General features: G+C 36.0%; 1 protein-coding gene across 3 annotated transcripts in view; it reads left to right on the top strand.

Moving 5' to 3' along the window:
• The window catches only part of SCFD1 (sec1 family domain containing 1), a 55,360-nt gene that overhangs the window by 17,776 nt on the left and 19,125 nt on the right, over positions 1–18,459 (top strand). For all 3 annotated transcript variants that reach the window (XR_008465951.1, XM_054198671.1, XM_054198670.1), the window contains 7 exons: positions 2,708–2,847; positions 3,276–3,366; positions 3,719–3,792; positions 6,135–6,216; positions 13,255–13,351; positions 17,162–17,232; positions 18,178–18,257. Coding sequence is in view for 2 of the 3 variants with exons in the window: in XM_054198671.1 (XP_054054646.1) it covers positions 2,708–2,847; positions 3,276–3,366; positions 3,719–3,792; positions 6,135–6,216; positions 13,255–13,351; positions 17,162–17,232; positions 18,178–18,257 (635 nt within the window). In the remaining variant the exon portion in view is untranslated. The remainder of the gene's footprint in view (positions 1–2,707; positions 2,848–3,275; positions 3,367–3,718; positions 3,793–6,134; positions 6,217–13,254; positions 13,352–17,161; positions 17,233–18,177; positions 18,258–18,459) is intronic.

Genomic DNA, 18,459 nt, shown 5'->3' with positions numbered 1-18,459 from the left:
TTTCAAGATCTAGCTTTGAGAATATTTTGGTTTTATTATTGAGACTGTTGGAGGAATGCATAAAATACGCACATGCACATACGTGTTTGTATACAAAGTTGGTTGTGAACTGTGTAGTCATCCATACAGTGTTGTCCAGAAACTTGCATTTCTACGATGAAAATATTTTAGCACTAATGGGATGTTTTAGGACCCTTTTAAATTCTGTTTTATGTAATTCATTCCTTATGAAAAGTCCCTTTCTTCTGAACTTAAGGGTTCTTTTTACAAATGAACAATTTTTGGCCTGGTTTCTTTAGGAAAGGCATATGCGAAAAAAAACACGGTTTGCACTGTGTTTTCTCCAATAACTGTTGAACTGGCCAGAGACTTGCAAATAGAAGTACTGAATTTCTACAGATTTCTTTTGAAAATCAGTGAAAGAGTAGGGGATGGAAACCTGCATTAGAATTTTTACAGGTGTAAATACTATTGCACAAGGTCTACACTTACTTCAGTTTGTTACCTGCCAACCATTTAATCGGCAAATGCTCACTTACAAGGTAGTAAACCCAAGTGAAGCTCCATGTGCTTGCCTCCTACTCGGCTGTCAGGTAGAGAAAGCAGTGTCAGGTGGCCTCAGGCATGTGTTGGGGTAGGGCTTTGGTGCATCAAGATGCAGAGGGATCAAAGATGTAGTGGAAGCTGAGGACAACTGGTGCTACAAATGTAGAGGGGTCTTAGAGTAACACTAGAAGAATGATTTGAGGATCCTTGGGTATTTGTAGTGCATCAGGCTTCACTAGTTTCTCTGGAACAACTTGTTAAATGTTGCATTTTGCATCTGATTCTTGATTGGGTTGAGAGGATTGTGATTTTGTCTAGTGGAATTGTAACCAAGTGGCCTGTGATTCCATGTCAAGGGCAAAAGTTTAATTTCAAAACCAATCAAGTTATTCACCTTAAAGGCAAGCATGCCAGGTTCTCCATGTACTGCGCATAATATTTCATGAAATAACCACAGTAGCCATTTAAAAGGCCATAAATCATAACCATGAAAGTGTTACCGAGGTGATGATTATATAAACTGTCATTTCAAATAAATTGTTTTCCATTTAAGCTCTCAGTTACAGTAGTCCAGGAATTCTGTGAGGTGTTCAGCTAAATGCTAACCCAGACAAAGTTGTGTGCTGCATCCATTTAGATTAGAATGGTGTGTTTCTACACATAAACAGACTTGTATGAAGAGATTCCCATTTCTGAATGAAAAAACCTTTCCAGGAGTGCATACAGAAAAATGGGAGGCATAGATAGAAAGCCTTGTAAAGACAAAGTGGGGAGGTGAAAAGAGGAAGCTAGTCAATAGGAGTCATTTTGGCAAAACTCCATGTAAATGCCAAAACTTAACTTGGAAACTCAGGTCACTGGTGAGTTAAAGTGAGCCACAACATAGATCTCCATTAAAATTACAACTGAATTTGCAGTCAAATGATTTTTCCTTTAAGTTTTTATTGAACACATGCATGTGAAAAATACTCTTTTTTTTGCTGAAACATTAAACATGTCTTATAAGATGAGGTTTGTGCTCATTGACTGCGTGTGCTTTCTTTGAGTAGCTGCTTGGTTTTATTTCTGTCTTGGCGTGGATCATTTATAGTATTTCATTTTAAGTGTGAACTCTGCCAAGGGATAACTGAAATTTAAAATTTAAACTAAAATTTAAAAATTTTATTTGACAATTTCACTTAGTGATCTAGTTCTGTATACTGTAATGAACATAGTAAAGCGGAGTTTTATTTCTGGAAAAAAAATGTATTCTAAAAGATTTGTGGCAGATTCTGTATAGTTAAAGATTTGAGTCTCTTTATCATTATTTACCAAGCAAAGAGCTCCTTTGAAATTGTAAATGTTCTTGAAAAGGGTTAGAATAAAATCAGCAAGTGGAGTACTTGTTAATTTTTGTTGAAAACCAGAGGGCATATGTATGCTGCAGAAAATACAGAGATGTCCTTGGCAAAAAAGCAGGTGAAAGAAGCAGAAGATGTACAGGGAGCAGTGTGCTGACACACTGTGTGAGCATAACTGTGTCATCCAGCAAAAAGATGTAGTTTCTAGCTTCATGGATCTGTGGAAGAAGAAAAGCTATGTGCAGAAGTAGCAGCTTTGGTGCAAACTGTTGCTTTATCATGCACTCCCGATTTCACTAGCATTTAAAAAAAATAGGGAAAAAACTGTGAAGGTGTAGCTAAAAAGTCCTCACAGTGGATATTCCTGTTGCTGATGTCGTGAGCGTCTTTGCAGCTTTGATACATTTGCTATAGTTTTGTAAGAGAAATTCAGCCTTAGAAACCTCTTTTGTCTGCAGCACAGGAGCTTTTGTTACTGTGAAGTTTTGGTCAGTTGTTAGATCTCAGTTATTGCTAAATATTTTATTTTCCATACAGAAAACAATGTTCAGAGTTCAGTGTCAGAAGATTGCTTGCATGTGAGACAATCAGATGTCTTTGCTTAACATTTGTTGCTTTGTTTGATGTTTTTTCAATAAGTGTGAGTAATTTTGGATTTCTTACATTGCTGATGTTATTATCTAGTTAGTTAGTAAACTGTTTCCTGCTCTTTTAGGAAATTCTAATAAATAGCTGTGTTAGAAGAGAACTTGTTGAGTATAAAAGCCAAATTAAATAATTAAAAAATGTCAAATATTTACATAAGATTCCTCTTTTTTTAGGATTTCCATTTGAATAGAGTTAACTTGGAAGAATCAACAGGAACGGAAAGTTCCCCAGCAGGTGCTAGGCCTAAGAAAAAAAATAAGAAGTCCTATGATTTAACTGCGTCTGATAAATTCTGGCAAAAGCATAAAGGCAGGTAAGCTGTATAGGTACCAAGTTTATATTAATTTAGTCAGTATAAATTCTAGGTATTCATATTGTGATAGTTCTATTTTTAAGCTTCTTTGAAAATACCTTTGAAGCTGTGTTTGTTGGGTTTTTTTAAGGAATGATCATTGTCAGTATTCATTGTCCATATTAATTGTATATTAGCTTTTTGTTACAGAGCACAAAATTATTCTTGCCAAAATTATATAAAAATATTGAAAGCAGTGAATATATCTTAGAAAGCTAAAGTGAACTTACAGTAAGATGTCATTATTTTCACTGATTTGATACTTGTGCATCATTTGTGTATTGATATTTCTGAAAACGTTTTCATGATCATCTTGATCACGCAACCTGTCTGGTTGTAGTGTTTCAATGTGTTGATTTAACTGAGCCTAATGCAGAGTGTTGCATTAGTCCTTTTCCAGAGGTAGCTGAGTCTGTTCAGCAAGAACTGGAATCCTACAGAGCCCAAGAAGATGAAGTCAAAAGACTTAAAAGTATCATGGTAGGTTTTATTAACTATACGTGCTTTATGTAAAGCATAATAGGACCTGGAGAGGTGCTTAACCCACTCTGTCACCCCACACACAAAAGTTATCGGCACGTGATGAATTTTAGGCATAATATAATCTTAAAAGTAGGACTAGAAGTACCATATTTCATGAGAAGGTTCAATTTCTTGTGTTTATTTGCATTACATTTATGTAACTTCCATAATAACTGTAAAACACAATCCAGATGTTAATACCATTATGAGAAAATAGGTTCTAAATGTACTGACTGTATTTGCATGTGTGATTTTTGTATTTATTATGACTATTTTTATCCCTCTTTCCAAACCCTTCTCCAAAACCCAGGGTATAGAAGGGGAGGATGAAGGAGCAATAAGTATGCTTTCTGATAATACAGCTAAGCTAACTTCAGCTGTCAGGTAAGTAATCAATAATGCGTTATTGTTTAATTAATTTGGAACCATTTCTAATTCTTTCTGTCATTTCACTTTTAATATTCTTTGAAATAAATAGCTTTAAAAGTAGGCTGTTCAGCTCAATGATGGAGTTTAAATGCTTTATAATTCTGGTAAAGTTTAATGCAATGTCCTAGACAAGTATTTGCATGTGTAACTTCCACAGCGTGTGTGTGCGAGCCCTTTACACGTGGCTTTGGAGTGTCTCCTCAGCAAAGCTGAATAACCTAGGCGCATCATAGATTTGCTTACAGTCTTCCACCAGAAAAACCCAACTGCCTACCTCTGCATTCTTTCCTTAAAAAAATGTAGTGAAATCCACTTCCTGAAGCATCTGCTTGCTTTGCACAGTGTGTAATTAATTACGTTTTGATTAATGTAGTTAGTGTAACATCTGTTGGCAAGATCATAGTCATTAAGAACTCTGCATGGGAAATTTACTCTCCTGCTTTTGAAGACCTGCCCACCATGGATGACACTGAAAGTCTGAGATTTAGACTTGCTCCATATTATAAAGCCATTTTTCATTCCACTGATGCCTTGCAGAAAGGAGATGTTCAGTTTGCTGTCTTTCGCTAAGACCCAATCAGAAGGAAGAAGGAATGATAATTATTCTAAGGATAGGTGGGATGATATGCCGTCTCCTGTGAAATCCAGCATGCAGCTGCAGTAGGTAGTTGTCTCTTTGTGAGTTTGAAAAGTTGTTTTGTATACTATGTCCTGGTTAGAATTTGATTGGAATTACAAAAGATGTGCAATGGATCAGACAGTTTCAAAAAAGCAAGCAGATGTTTCCAAGCTCCCCCTATAACGTTTTATAGTTTTATACTTCTCAGGAATTCTCAGGCAACAAGGTCTGAAAGTGACAAGTATCAAAAGCTTTAAACTGATAGCAAAAAAAAAAAAAAATCTCATGACTAAAGCTTCATCAGAAAGTTTTACTGTTCAGTTAGCCTCTATGTGACTGTTTTCTGTAATCCCGCATTATTAAGAAAAATCTTGTCCCCCTTCAGAAAAGTGTATAACACCGTAAACTCTCCTATTGCAATGTTTCGGCTTCAGTCTTGAGGATGATGCTGAGAAGTCCAAATACCGTTAAGATCTTCCATTTAGTCTTTCTGCTGGAAGAATTAAACTAGGCTTTGCTGTTTTGCTGTCCATCACCTGCTATCAGGAAAAACACACCCTTCAGAGTTTTCTTAGGCTTTACAATATCTAGAAAACTTTGGAATATCTGTTAGTTATTAAAAACCAGAAGTTCTAACATAGAGGATCTCCTGGTTTTTTTTTTTTCCCTTTCTTTTTTTAAAATGCAGTCTTTTACAAAGGCAGTACTAATCACCTTCCAGCTCTAAGGTCATTAATGGCCAATCAGCTTAGATAACATGATTTTGTAATTGCTTAAAGGAGGAAAGAAGGTATGGTCACTTAACCTCATGGTTCTTCAGGACATGCAGTCAGTGTCATTAAGTGCCTTCTCATCCACTTATTATTAAACTGAGTAAGACACTGACTGTCCAGGATGTTTTTGGATGTGACAGTGTATAGACCCTGAGCAGTCTTTTATACATGTGATGCCCAAGTGCCAGCAGTGAAAATCATGTAGATCACAACACCTTAAGTTACGGGTTTTCTACAAAGTAAACTTAACCACTCTGTTTCCCATTTCACGAAAGAAAAGATTTCAGTCATGAATCCTGCATAGAGAATTGTGTTCTCTGCAGAAGCACCTGTGAAAAATTCCAGGACATCCAGAGGATGTGTTTCTTTGACAGATATTATTATCATCATCATCATCATCACCATCATTATCATCATCATTATAATTATTATCATTATTTAATTACTTGATGCTATTTGATACTATTTGACAGATACTATTATTTGGCAGATACTGGCACTTTTATATGTTATCAGACATGAACTAAATATTGATTATGTAAGCCATAATTCTAGCAGATTGTTTAGGTAAGCAAGGCATATATCTGTTGTTGATCACAAGCTTTCAGTAGGAATATTAAATTACCCACACGATGTGCGTATTTTGCTAGTCAAGGTGTAAAAACCTGTTTTACTACATTACATGTGGATAACATCCTTCTTTTATGAGAATCATTACATCTATACTTCGTAATTTTTTAGTTCCAGTTCTACTGTATTCTATAATTTTAGATTTTAATAACCTTTAAAGGTCCCTTCCAACCCAAACTCTTCTGTGATTCTATAAATTTCTTGTACCGACTGTATACAACACAATTCAACTAATTGTGCAACTCAGCAGGTTAGTTTGTATTTAATCTCTTCAGCTCTCTTCCAGAACTTCTGGAAAAGAAGAGGCTCATTGATCTTCATACAAATGTTGCAACAGCTGTTTTGGAGCATATAAAGGTATGATTGCTCTCCAACTTCAGTTTTCTCTCAGTAGTGTTCCTTACCTGGAGAAATATATTTGAGCAGGTGAAGTGAGATAAGAAAGTGAGCCTTCTCGGTGTTCCACCTTTTACAGAAATCACTATATAACATTACTAGTGTTGAAGGGTGAGAGGGAATGAATTTTGAATGCCTCTGCATGGAAACGGAAGTAAACTTATTAATTTTTTTCTTATCAGAATTTACTAGTATACTCTCATGTTTTTTTATGATGGCCACAACCTTTATGGTGGGTTGAAGTGTTTCTAAAATAAGTTTATGATGGAAGTGTTCCGTTTACTTTAGAGATGTGTCATGGCAAGTTATGACTTCAGTCTAAGCAGTTTTCTGTTGAAGGGTACTGTTTACTGTTCACCAGCCAAAATATGCAGAGGTGTGGCAATAATGATGCAAGTTACTTAACTGGTCTTTCCAGCAGGGTCTGTGTTAGATGTCTTGTGCATAATTTAAGCACTTCAGAAGGATGCTTGTCCTCTTTTCTGGTTAAGCCTGCTGCTCTTGTCTCAGAACTTGCAGTTTCAGTATCAAGTAAAGACTGTGGTTACTACTAGGGTAACTTGGCAGATGGATCTGTTTTCACAGTATGAGAACAGAAATTATAGATGAGGCTTTCAGAAACACTGAAATTCTGTTTTTGAAAGTGATTCAAGCACCAAGTCTCACTGAAACTCAATAGTTAGAAAATTTTACCCCATGCTGTTTGTAACTCATGGAAGGCAATGTGTTTTGAAGCTAAATTTAATATTTGTAAAGTGCGTAAGATCTGTCCTCAGTTATTACTGCTGCCGATTTTTTTAAAACTAAATACTATAAATGATCAAAGGATTCATTTTGGATTTTAGTGAATAAATTAATTTTACATATTTCTAAAGTTGGGGAAGAGATATAAATATGTCTGTGTTTGGCTCATTACTGTAGGGGCTAGTTTGTGTGCTTTTGCAGTATTAGGCACATCAGTTTTCTGGCAATTTAAAAGCAGTACATTAATACTGTTAAAAAAAAATAGAAGTTGACAATGTTGATGTTTTATTTCATGCCTTGTCTGTAAATTCACTTTTCTAAGAAAGATACTGAGACAGTAATGGCAGGCCTACACCAGTAGTATTTTATGTATTATTGGCTGGATGGAAGACAGGTTTCAGAGCAGGGTGTGGAATGGTAATAACATCAGTTTTGATCACCAGTGTCCTCTTGGCAATGGACTGGAGTCTGATGCACTTGTTCGTTCTCCACCAGGTGATGGTGAAACACTTTTCCGTTACCTAGAGGTGGAAGGAATTACCTAAGGGTCCCCCTGCTACAGCACTCTAACAGCGCTTAGGCTCTCTCCTCTGACAAGGAGAGTTCCCAAGGAGTGGTGATCCATTTCTCCATAAATGATTCTTAATTCTGGTATTGCAAAGGGCTCAGGCTCCTTATGTTCTTATTGTATAGCTGTCAAAGAAGACTGAGAGACAAATGGGCATGCAGTTTCTTCAATATGTTGATGATACATGCATCTGTATCATCTTTTCTTTTGATTTAGAAAGAATCACTTCCTTTGTCTCCATATATTTAGGGAACTATCCTAAGTTCAAACTAGTGCAGAAGCACATGTGTTTTCTGTTGGAATTTACCTACGCTAAAGCATTTTTACTGAATGAACGTAAAGTTTCTTCCAGCTGCTTTGGCCTGTCCATTTTCTTGCCTGTTTTCCCTCTCCAGAGTTACAAAAAGTATCTTTCTATCTCGAGCTGTGGAATTTGAACGTGCGAAATGATATGCTACTTAATGGATTCCTCAAAAATACTCTCAAAAAGGGCAATATCTCAGCCAATACTTATTAAAGAAATTCTGGTGGCACCTTGAGGCTGTGGTTAATACATTTTATATGCAGTTAAATAATTAAATCAGATTAGGATAAGAGAATTACTTTGGCAAGTGCCCAGGTCATGAGGAGCCAGTGAGGCATCATGCTTTTCTTCAGGTTATTGTATTTTCACTTTTAAAATAATCTGGAAGCACATTGATACTTTAAAATAGACTGTTTGCTTTGTCCATTATGTTTTTTTACTACATTAAGTATTTGAATTTGAATATTTTCTCCACTACGTATATGAGGATCAGTGCAAAGAATGCTACAAGACCTGCTTTAGATATACTAAGTAAATTTAATTTTTCTTCTGGCCATATTTTAGTGTTGAGTTTACAGCTGCTTTCCACATTCTGTTGGATCATTTTCTAAGACACAGCAAGAGGAAACCAGAAATTAATCACATACTCAGGGGTCCTGGCAGTTTTCTGGCATATCTACGTGTTTAGTGAAATAATGGAAAGAATGCATCGCTTTTTTCACGAAGTTGAACCATCAAGTATTTATTGTCAGTGCTTAGAACAAATGCATCCTTGTTTTGCATTGATTGTTTTTTCTCTGAAGAAGCTAGTGACTGAAGGACTGTACCCAACAGATAACAGATCTAGGGCTAGAATTATAGATAGCTTTCTCGCTGCTTTAGAGTTCTAAGTAATGCTTATCTTTCCATATCATTCTAATACGAGTACTGGGATTACTGAAGTCTGTTAGATTGTGTCATATAAAAAGGTGTACACGTACACTTTTCTAAAGTGGTTAATTGGAGAGGGGGTAAATTAGGTAACATCTTGCTAGAATTCTGCATGTATGAACTTAAATGGCAGATTTTTATGTTGTATTATTGTCTTAGATTGCTTACACTTGTTAGGTTTAGGGGTTTTTTTAATTCCTACATGATTTTCTTACCATGTATCTCTGATCTTGAGGCCTGGTACTTTGAATGGCTCCATTTTTGGGATTATCAAATTAATATTTTGCAAAGGAATTCCACTATTTTAACTACTCTGTTTTAAATGAGGTAACGTTTTTGTCTTACCATGTGAACAGAAATGGTATGTGTTTGTGAAAAATATATGCCTCAGTGGTCCGGGCCGCTTGCCTGTAGCTCAGAACTGGTAATTGAGTAACTTTCCAGTAAACAACAGTTTTTTCTGAGTTCAGTTACAATAACCCTTCCGGCATCATTTTCTACAGTTCAGTCAAAGAGAACTGGCTGTAGCTGCCACTTCCAGCCTTCTCCCAGAGTTTCTCTTCCTCTTGATGGGAGCACACCACAGTTGCCTGACCAGCCTCTCATTCTGGGGGCTGTTATTTCTTGTTGTTTTCTATCAGTGTCTTTGAGATATTCCTCCCACTAATTTCTTTAAAAATTTCTTTTCTCTTCTTCTGCATGTTCTCTCTCTCTCTCTAAAAGAAAGATCCTCTGTACTTTAAAGACGATGGGAGAGTCTCCAACAAGTCCTTACAAAAATGGCCCTCTAGGAGATGTCAGTGGGTCCTGCTTCCACTTCTCTGCTTAAAAAAGAAGGAATTTTGTGTTCGTTTTGGAGTACAGTGCTCAGGTAGAGATTCCCATGCACGTCAGTAATTTTCCCTAAAATAAGTTTTGGCTTACAAACAGCCTGTTTCTAAAGATGCTAAGTTGAAAGCTTTCACAAATATATGTTAAAAAAAAAAAAAGACAGAGCAAGCTGAAGTGTAGTGCTTTAACTGCAGTACAGATCCTGTCCCTGAATTGGCAGCCAGGAAGGTCTCTTGAATAGTGTTGGTGGGGAATAAGAAGTCCTATTAGGAAATCAGGAGGAAGAGGCAGAAAGGGAATAACTGCAAATGTAAATGCAGATTGATTTTGTTACTGGTTTTTATTATTAATTTTCTTCAACTTGCTTGCCAGTTTGGCACCCATAAGAACCTCTTCTTTGCTGTCTTTTTTTATTGAATCTACAGGATTGTTTAGCTCCCATTCCCCAGCTTTTCCTCTTGGCGTGTCTGTGAGTTTGCCATTGAGTGAGCAAAATTGCACTTTCTTAAATTAAATGGGACATCTGCTTCTTATCAGCACTTCATAGACAAGTTGGCTCTTCGGGAATTAACTGTCTCATTGATGTGGCATATCTGGGAAATGTGTCAAAAGGTAACTAGTAGTGTTTAAAGCTATTCAGTAATCCACGTGAAATTTTATCAGGTGTCCATCTAATTCCTAGCGAACCAGTATAAGAAAAATATTGCCCTATTCAGCATCTTTATTAGTAACTTTGGTTAGTTATCTAATGAAGAAGCAACTAAGTATACTCACCATATTGATCCATTTCTTTATTTCGTGCTTATGTCGCACCAAGAAGAGAATATTGAAAATTTTATATGGCTGCTTACCTGTGATGTCCCTATTGTGGATAGAAATAAAGGACCTGAAATTTTAGGATTTTCAGTTTGTTTGTTTGTTTTTTTTCCCAAAGAGTGCTAAATTCACATTTCAAAAATAATTGTCCAAAATTTTTGAAGAGAATGAGTGTTACATGTACCGTTAATGTTTCAGTTTAGGCTCAAAGCAGAGCAAATATATGCAAACACTGAGTTTTCTTTACTGCAGTTAGTCTGTTTTGTTTGGTAGTCTTAGCCACAGTCATAAAGTTGCAAGAAGGTTGGGAAGAATTTTATCTAGTTTGTGCTCCAAATAAGTTAACAACTGTAAATCTGTTCTTACAGTTGAAAGTATCTCATGTTTGAATTATATACTTTTATTTAAAATTTGATCTGTTAACAAATATCGTGAATTAGTATCTTTTTTTATGTTGTACATTTTTACATGGCATCTGAATAAATGTCTTAAACAGATCACCAGCTAAGATAATATGGGTATCGCCAAATTCAACAACAATATATTTACTTTAATAACATGTATTTTCCAGATTTAAAGACAGTCCTTTGTTTGTTGGATGCCTTTTGTCTGGGAAAAGTATTTTAAACTTAAAAACATTGAATGTAGCTCCATGTAAGGAGATACAAATGTCGTAAAAACACAAAAAGCAAATGAATGTAATGGAAAGACTAGAAAAATTGTAGTAGTTTCTTTGCAATTATTTTATCCCTCTAGAGAGAGTTAAGGAAACCGTAACGCAGATAGTCTCCGAGATGCTGTAGAATTGAAGTGACAGAACGTGTCCGACGTGCTGGATGCCAAATTGCATCTGAAGCCTTAGAAAAAGGCTGGTAGTTCAGTTCTATTCAGACTTTAAACTAGCGTACCATAAGCACTGATAATCACTTTAACTTTTGTCTAAATATGAGATTAATCCAAGGTTTTACAGTAGCATTGGTACCAAAATTTGTCTGTAACTACTCTTCTAATATGAGCTTAAAAGAAGCTCTGGGTCTTTTTTTTGGTGTCACTTCACTCACCTTCTATTTTGCCGTAGTCATTATGACAAACACCAGAAGACATGCTTCTGCCCCTAAAAGTAGCAACTGGTCATTTTTTGAGCACACTTCATGGTAATTTACTTTATAAGCTGTAAGTACAAATTCCACAAAGGCTTTAAATTAAGTTACTGTTCTGCAAGTAACTGCCCTTCTTTGTGAGTTCAGTAGACAGCGAATGAGAAATAGAAATGTTATATAAATAATATGGGGAAGCAAGTGGCTACCTACATCGTAAGTTGATTGCCGAAGGCTTTCAATATTAAAATATTCTTGTGACTTACCTCTTCTTTTATTTTGTATTCTCATCTTCAGCTCTTTTTTGATGAGCTTATAATATTCAGAAGGTAAAATATCCTAATATCCTTAGGCTGGAGAAGTACCTTTTTTTTTTCCTGCCCCCCCCTTTCTTTGGGCATGTGTGAAATAACTTAAAATTCTGTTTCCTTATTTGTGATCGCAGGGGTATTTTTAATAGGATTCAAAAACATGTGAAAACCAGACTTTCAAACTTTTTGTGTTTCTGTCTTTACAAGAACCACTGCGCTGGGTTAGAAGGTGCCATAGCAGTTTTGCATGCCTCGGCATTATCAGGCAAAATTCCCTGACTCTTAACCCAATAAAAGCCCTGGTGACTCTTGCATCACTCTGGCAATATCATTTCAGTCTCCCAATGGGAGTGATGTGGAGCTGAAACACTTCCGAGGCAACAAGATGGAGATCTACTCTGCTGGTCTCCTCTCTGAGCCAATACATAGCTGTATGTGTCCAAACAGCAGGATTTAGTTAGTTAGTGGATATTAAGGTTTTGTAAACTGAGAAGTTGTAACATTTGTTGTGGTACTACATTTTAATGTTCAAACACTCATAATGGTCTGTGATGTAATGGAAGTTTTTAAAATAAGTTTTGGAATGCATTTTTCTGTCTTTAGATGGTAAGTTCATGACATGATAGTCAAGAAGTGCAAAGCTTGGCTGTTCGTGCAGATGCATTGCAATGCAGTCATTAGTTGCATGGCCGCGTGACGTCTTCAGTAAAGCTTTTGCCTCATTAATTTTGTGCGGTCCCTGTGCCATCCTCCCTAAAAAAGGATCTTCGCAACTCGATCTACATGTGTCATTGTATAACGAGCCTTCTTTTCCAGTGTTAGCAAGATAATCTGAGTATTATATAAGTGCTCCATCTTTGGTGCGAATTAATTATTGCAAGCCTTTGATTTGAAGTAGATATTTCAGTACCAGCCCAAGATGGCAGTTGCCCACTTTTCTCTGGGACGCTGCCTTAATGTATTTAGGAATTTCCCACATTTATCTGCGTTGAGTAATTGCCTTTTTGACTGAGACACTTAAGTTTCCGCATAAATTTAACATAATGTTCACTTGACCATTATTTTTTCCTATTACAGGATAACACTACATATGACGGCATGTAGTTTTCAGCTGTGGCAAAACCATAGTTGAAAAGAAAGCTCCTCTTCCAGTTTAATATTTGCATGTCAGACATCCTTTGCTTAACTTGCATTTCCTCTTTTCATATGAGAATTACATGCCAATTTTCTGAGAGTTAATAAAAACATATTATAATGCAAGCATTAGTTATTTTTACAGATAATTTCTTTAAAAACAAATTTTTAAAAATAGTCTTGATAAACTATATACCTTTTTAAGGAGGAAACAAAGACTCTTTCATAGTGTTGATGTTAACCCTAACACTTACTCTTAAACAGAGTCGAAAGCTGGATGTGTATTTTGAATATGAGGAAAAAATAATGAGCAAATCCACTCTGGATAAATCTCTTCTGGACATGATTTCTGACCCAGATGGTGAGTACTTTAAATCTGAACTTGGTATAAAATTTATTAAGACATACAATAAATGTGTACCTGCTGGGACTTCAGGGTTCATAAAGAACGTATGTGCAAGCTGTGCAAGACTTGTAAAGAAAAAAACCTTTTTATTGATCTTTAGTAGCAGTCTAGGGAGATTAGTGTTTTCGTTGAGTAATATCCAACATATTGGCAACTTCTGCAACTCCACTAAAATCCTTTCCTAACTCCTTGTTTCTGAAGGTCAAAATATTTTAACTTTTGTGCTACTCCAGTATTTATTAGTATAGCATGGAATCGTGTGGTCTGAAGAATACCGATTCTTTAAAATCCTACTGCATGTTTTATAACACATACATCCCTCACAAACAGAATGAAAAAGGGCATTTCATAGAATTTGGTTAGATCAAGGGGTTGTAATGCAGGTAGCTCTCTTGTGTGAGAAAAAAGATGGATGGGAGAAGGTGGAGAGAAGGGAAGCAAGATGAAATTGGCCAGTTCACTGAGAGGCTCACTTGAAGTTTCCCGTGCACTGACCCAGCTGCGGCATGTCTGTTTGCAGCATCTAAAAGCAACTCATCCCAGCTTCTGTTCATGTATGGTTCATACGTGAGAAAGCTTTACACACTGGGTGATAGTCAGATTCTCTATCAGCAGGAGTCACCGGGGATCTTTCTGTAAAAGGTTGAGACCAAAATGGGTTCTCAGCTTTTCGTAGTATCATAGCATCAACTCTCGTTTCAACCTCTCACAACCTGAGGTATGTCAGAACCCTCTGATGGATCTCAATATGGTCTGATACCAGTTGGCTGGAACAGAATGACCTGCAGAGCAAGATCGTAAAACTTAAGTTATGACCACTGGCCTGCCTGCATATTGGCAAGCATATCGGCAAACCTCAAACATTTAGGGACCCAGGGTTCCTGCTCTTTTCCCAGTATGCTGTTTAAGAAAATGTTTTGTTACTGCGTGCTGATGTGTGTAGTCTTGTTGCTACATACTGGACATAATGTCTGCTTGGAGTTTGTATAATGATTCATATTTATAGAAAGAGTGTATATAAATCCTGCTGACCTTTAAAAAAAAAATCTTTTCTAAGTGTCAGTGCTACAGAATCAAAAGGCAGTAGAAGAAATAGTACATGGTTGGTAAAAGTCTGAGCTAAAATTTTACAGATCTCATATTGGATCAAGTCTAGAAACTAACAGACTTTCAGAAAATCTAAAGTTGGGCATCAATCTGTAATTCAGTACAGTCATTCATTGTTAATATGAAGTTAATAAGAATATATGTATGATCTGCACTTGTATTAAGCACCACTATAAACTAGTCCTTTTCCATGCTCAGAATTAACTGTTCAGGTACTATTTTGATTTCAGCATTTATGTTTGTGTGAATATATGAAATATATTATGCCTGCTAGTATTTCCTACTGGATCAATTACTTTTTACCTGAATCCGCATTTTCCATGCATTTTTAGATTGCAGTATGAAACAAATTGTTTTCCAAGCCTGATGTAGCATATCAACATTCCTGTTATCAAAGTTCCTGGGTTTTATGCAAAACAAAGATTAGATTTCCAAGCTAGGGTTTTCCTTCATAAGCTAAGTATTCAGGTGTTCACAGCAGCACATTAGCATTTCATATGCGTTGCCTAGGTTTAAGGTAAGTTTATATAACAAAAGGATTTAAGTTAAAACCGGGCAATTATTTCTGGGCACGCTATCTTGTGAAACTGGCCAGCTTCCTATTGTGTGATTCTCTGAGAAATGCCAGCAGAAAAAGTTTGGAAGCAATAAGGCGTCAAGTCTTCCAGTCCTTTCAGTGGTGAACTACTTGTTTGCGTTGTCTGTGGGGATACTTGTCTTGTGGACAATGACATCTGCAGAGCTCCTCACAAAAGCAGTTAGTCTCCACCATCTAACAGCTTCAGCCTTCAGCCTCCCATTTCTTACTGTGTTGTACTCATCTACCACTCAGGGCTATTAGCTGCCTCCCAGTTCAGTGGATATTGTTATATCCTGGCGTAGTGATAAAATGGGAAGTAGTGGTTTTGCTTTGCTCTAGTAGTTAATCAGTAGCCCTAAAGGCTGCCTGCTGGTTTTTGAGCGGAAAATAAAATGGTTCTGTTCTAGGTTTACCAAGTTAAGTTGTCTTCAGAACATCCAGCACTCCACCTCTCTATGCCATCACAGACCACTGCCTAGAAAAAATAATGAACATTTTACAGGCAACTGACCTGGCTCTTACAGCTGTTTATCACAGCTATGATTTACATCAGTAGTATGTCAAGAGTAAAGTACTTTTGCCAAACTGGTTTTCCAAAGATTTAGTAAAGTGTACGCAATACAATCACAGATCTTTTTAAAGAATGTATTACCTTTTAGTAGGACAAAATATCATTTACACTCCTGTGAGCAGAAACCTTGTAGGAGTTTTGTAGACATGATAAATAGGCCCAGTGGGGGAAAGGCTATTGAGTGCCAGCTGATTCCAGTTGAAACTGAAAGGTAGTGATCAGCAAAGTAATGAAAGAAGCTATAAACTGGCAAGCTGGAAACCAAGTTTCCAAGTCAGTCTCAGAAACCAAAGTCAGTGACACTGTATTTACAATGTTTAAGTGCTTTTTTACCTAAGTGAACTCCCACTGGATGTCTATATTGAAAGCTGGCTTTTGGTTTAGATAATACAAAGTTTCTTCAGTTCTTGATCTTATGGCTTACTGGTATTTGGTAAAGGTTAATAAAACTTATTTCCCAGAAAAAATTGTACCAAGTCATAAATGTTCATTATGACAGCACTTACTCTTAACTTCGGCCAAACTAAATGTATACTCACATGAAAACAAAAGTTGCAGATCAGATTAGATGATCCCCTGCTGACATAATCCACATTCCATGGGGGGGGGGGAGGGAACAAAACCAAAAACCAGAAAAAAAAATTATTTTTCTTACCCATAAATACAGGGAAGTGTGCTTTTTAAAAATATTGTACTGTATTGAAAGGTATCAAGCTTTTTTAATGAAGTATTGGATTATGAATTTGAAATGTTCAGTTTGAGAAGTTGTGATTCTGAAATCTTCATTTGAAACTATGGTCTTTACTAATAGTGATACTCTTCTAGAAAAATGTAGATGGCATTCAAAATCTGCTGTAGTAGGTTATAGTCTAAGTAACAGGGATGGCCACATCATCGTTTTGATCTCACGGGGATGAATTTTGATTGCCATAGATAGTGCTTCGCAAGAATTTGTAGCAGTTTTTTTCTCCAACGAATGGTGTAACGAAAGATGATTCAGGTGGTGAAATCCTTCCTGAAGGCAAGTTGGATGGTCAGGATTGTTTTCCTGACCACAAGTTGACATTAGTGCTTTTGCAGCCCTCGAGTGTTTCAGTACAGTCAACCGTAGAGCTAAAAAATAATGTCATATGGCTTTTACTTTTATGATTTTTCTTTAGTCTCCTTTTTCATGGATATAATCCGTGCTAATTCTTGCAGTCCCCGCATAAAATATAACATAGTGCCACTACCTAACTTTAGTATGTTATTTGAAGAATAATATTTGCTACAAGCAAAAGGGGAAAGTGTAAGTAAACTTTCAGAAACAGCGAGCCAGTTTAACCCAACTTTTAATAAAATTGCTAAATGTCTTTCTACTGTTTTATACACTGAACGAGGCCATGGCTATAGGTAACAATTATTGTCATAACTAAAGGTCTGAATGTATGTATATATTATTAGCGAAGAGCAATTTACATAGCAGCATAGTTACAATTGTAGTTTTTAAAATTTTTTTTCACTGCAGCGGGAACTCCAGAAGACAAAATGAGATTATTTCTTATCTATTACATAAGTTCAGCTCAGGCACCTTCAGAGGTACGTATGTTCTTTACAGCTTCCAACACCAAATTCTACCACAAACGATTTTTCTGTATCATTTCAGCAATAAATAGGTATTTCTCCTTCTCTTTGAAGAAGAGTATGAAATGCCCAGGAAATATTAAAACTTTAAATAAATGTTGGTGTATTATCAGGGAATCTGCTCACAAAGCTTTAGCCACCACTTCAAAGGGTATGAATGACTAGTAATAAGGAAGATTATCTTTTGAAATATTTAGTTCAGAGTTACTTCTAGACACATCTTGGCATGTTTTCTATTATTCGACTCCACTGCTCAACAGAAGAAGATAAACCAAAATGTTAATATGACTCTTTTCCACTCTCTCCTTTTATATTCAGGAATAATTGGGTCAGTTGACTAGGAGATGAATAAAGGAGAAATGCATTTTGTGCCAATATCTGAATAATTCAGGAAACAATGTCTTAATATTTCTTTTGAACTTACGATGATTAATTTCAAGGAAGATTGTTATTATACTGTAGAAATAGTATGTAGTAGAAAAGATACGTTGGGTTAGGCAAAGAGAAAGTATTCTTATAAATATCTTTTAACTCCTCTTTGTTTTTATTCTTTGCTGTTGTGACATTTTACAGAAACCAGTATTCTGTCAGGTTTTTTAAAGATGGTGATATAAAAGACTGTTTCTATGTCTGAAAGTGCACAGGATTTAATTCCACAAATACTGTTAAATTTAATGAGAGCTGCTCATAGCAAATTGCATTTTAAGTTATATTTTCATACTTAGAGGGAGATGGGATTAAGACTCATAATTACTTTTTAACTTTGGTTAATGCTATAACTTTACACTGCTTATTTAATATTATAATATAATATTATAATATAAGAATATCTTGACTTTCTACGTAAAGAGAGTTAGGAGTAGTTTCAACCTTTTGCATTTCTCCACTTCATAATTTCAGATTGATTTGGAGCAGTATAAAAAAGCACTGATGGATGCAGGCTGTAATCTTGCTCCTTTGAGCTACATAAAACAGTGGAAGTAAGTAATTTCTTTTTTCTCCTACGTGAGGCTATAAACTGTGTAATTTTACAGAACTCAGCATTGTTATCAAAAAATTACGTGTTACTTGTCATACACCATAAATGATCCTTAAATATTCATTCTGGCATCATTTTTTGCAGTCATTGTTACGGTAATACATGCAACTCTTACTGTAAAGCTAAACTCCAGTAATGCCAGA

The sequence above is a fragment of the Rissa tridactyla genome, chromosome 4, assembly GCF_028500815.1.
Source record: "Rissa tridactyla isolate bRisTri1 chromosome 4, bRisTri1.patW.cur.20221130, whole genome shotgun sequence".
In the NCBI taxonomy this organism is placed as follows: Eukaryota; Metazoa; Chordata; class Aves; order Charadriiformes; family Laridae; genus Rissa; species Rissa tridactyla.
The sequence above is the reverse complement of the archived record's forward strand: the minus strand, read 5'-3'. Positions and strand labels throughout refer to the sequence as shown.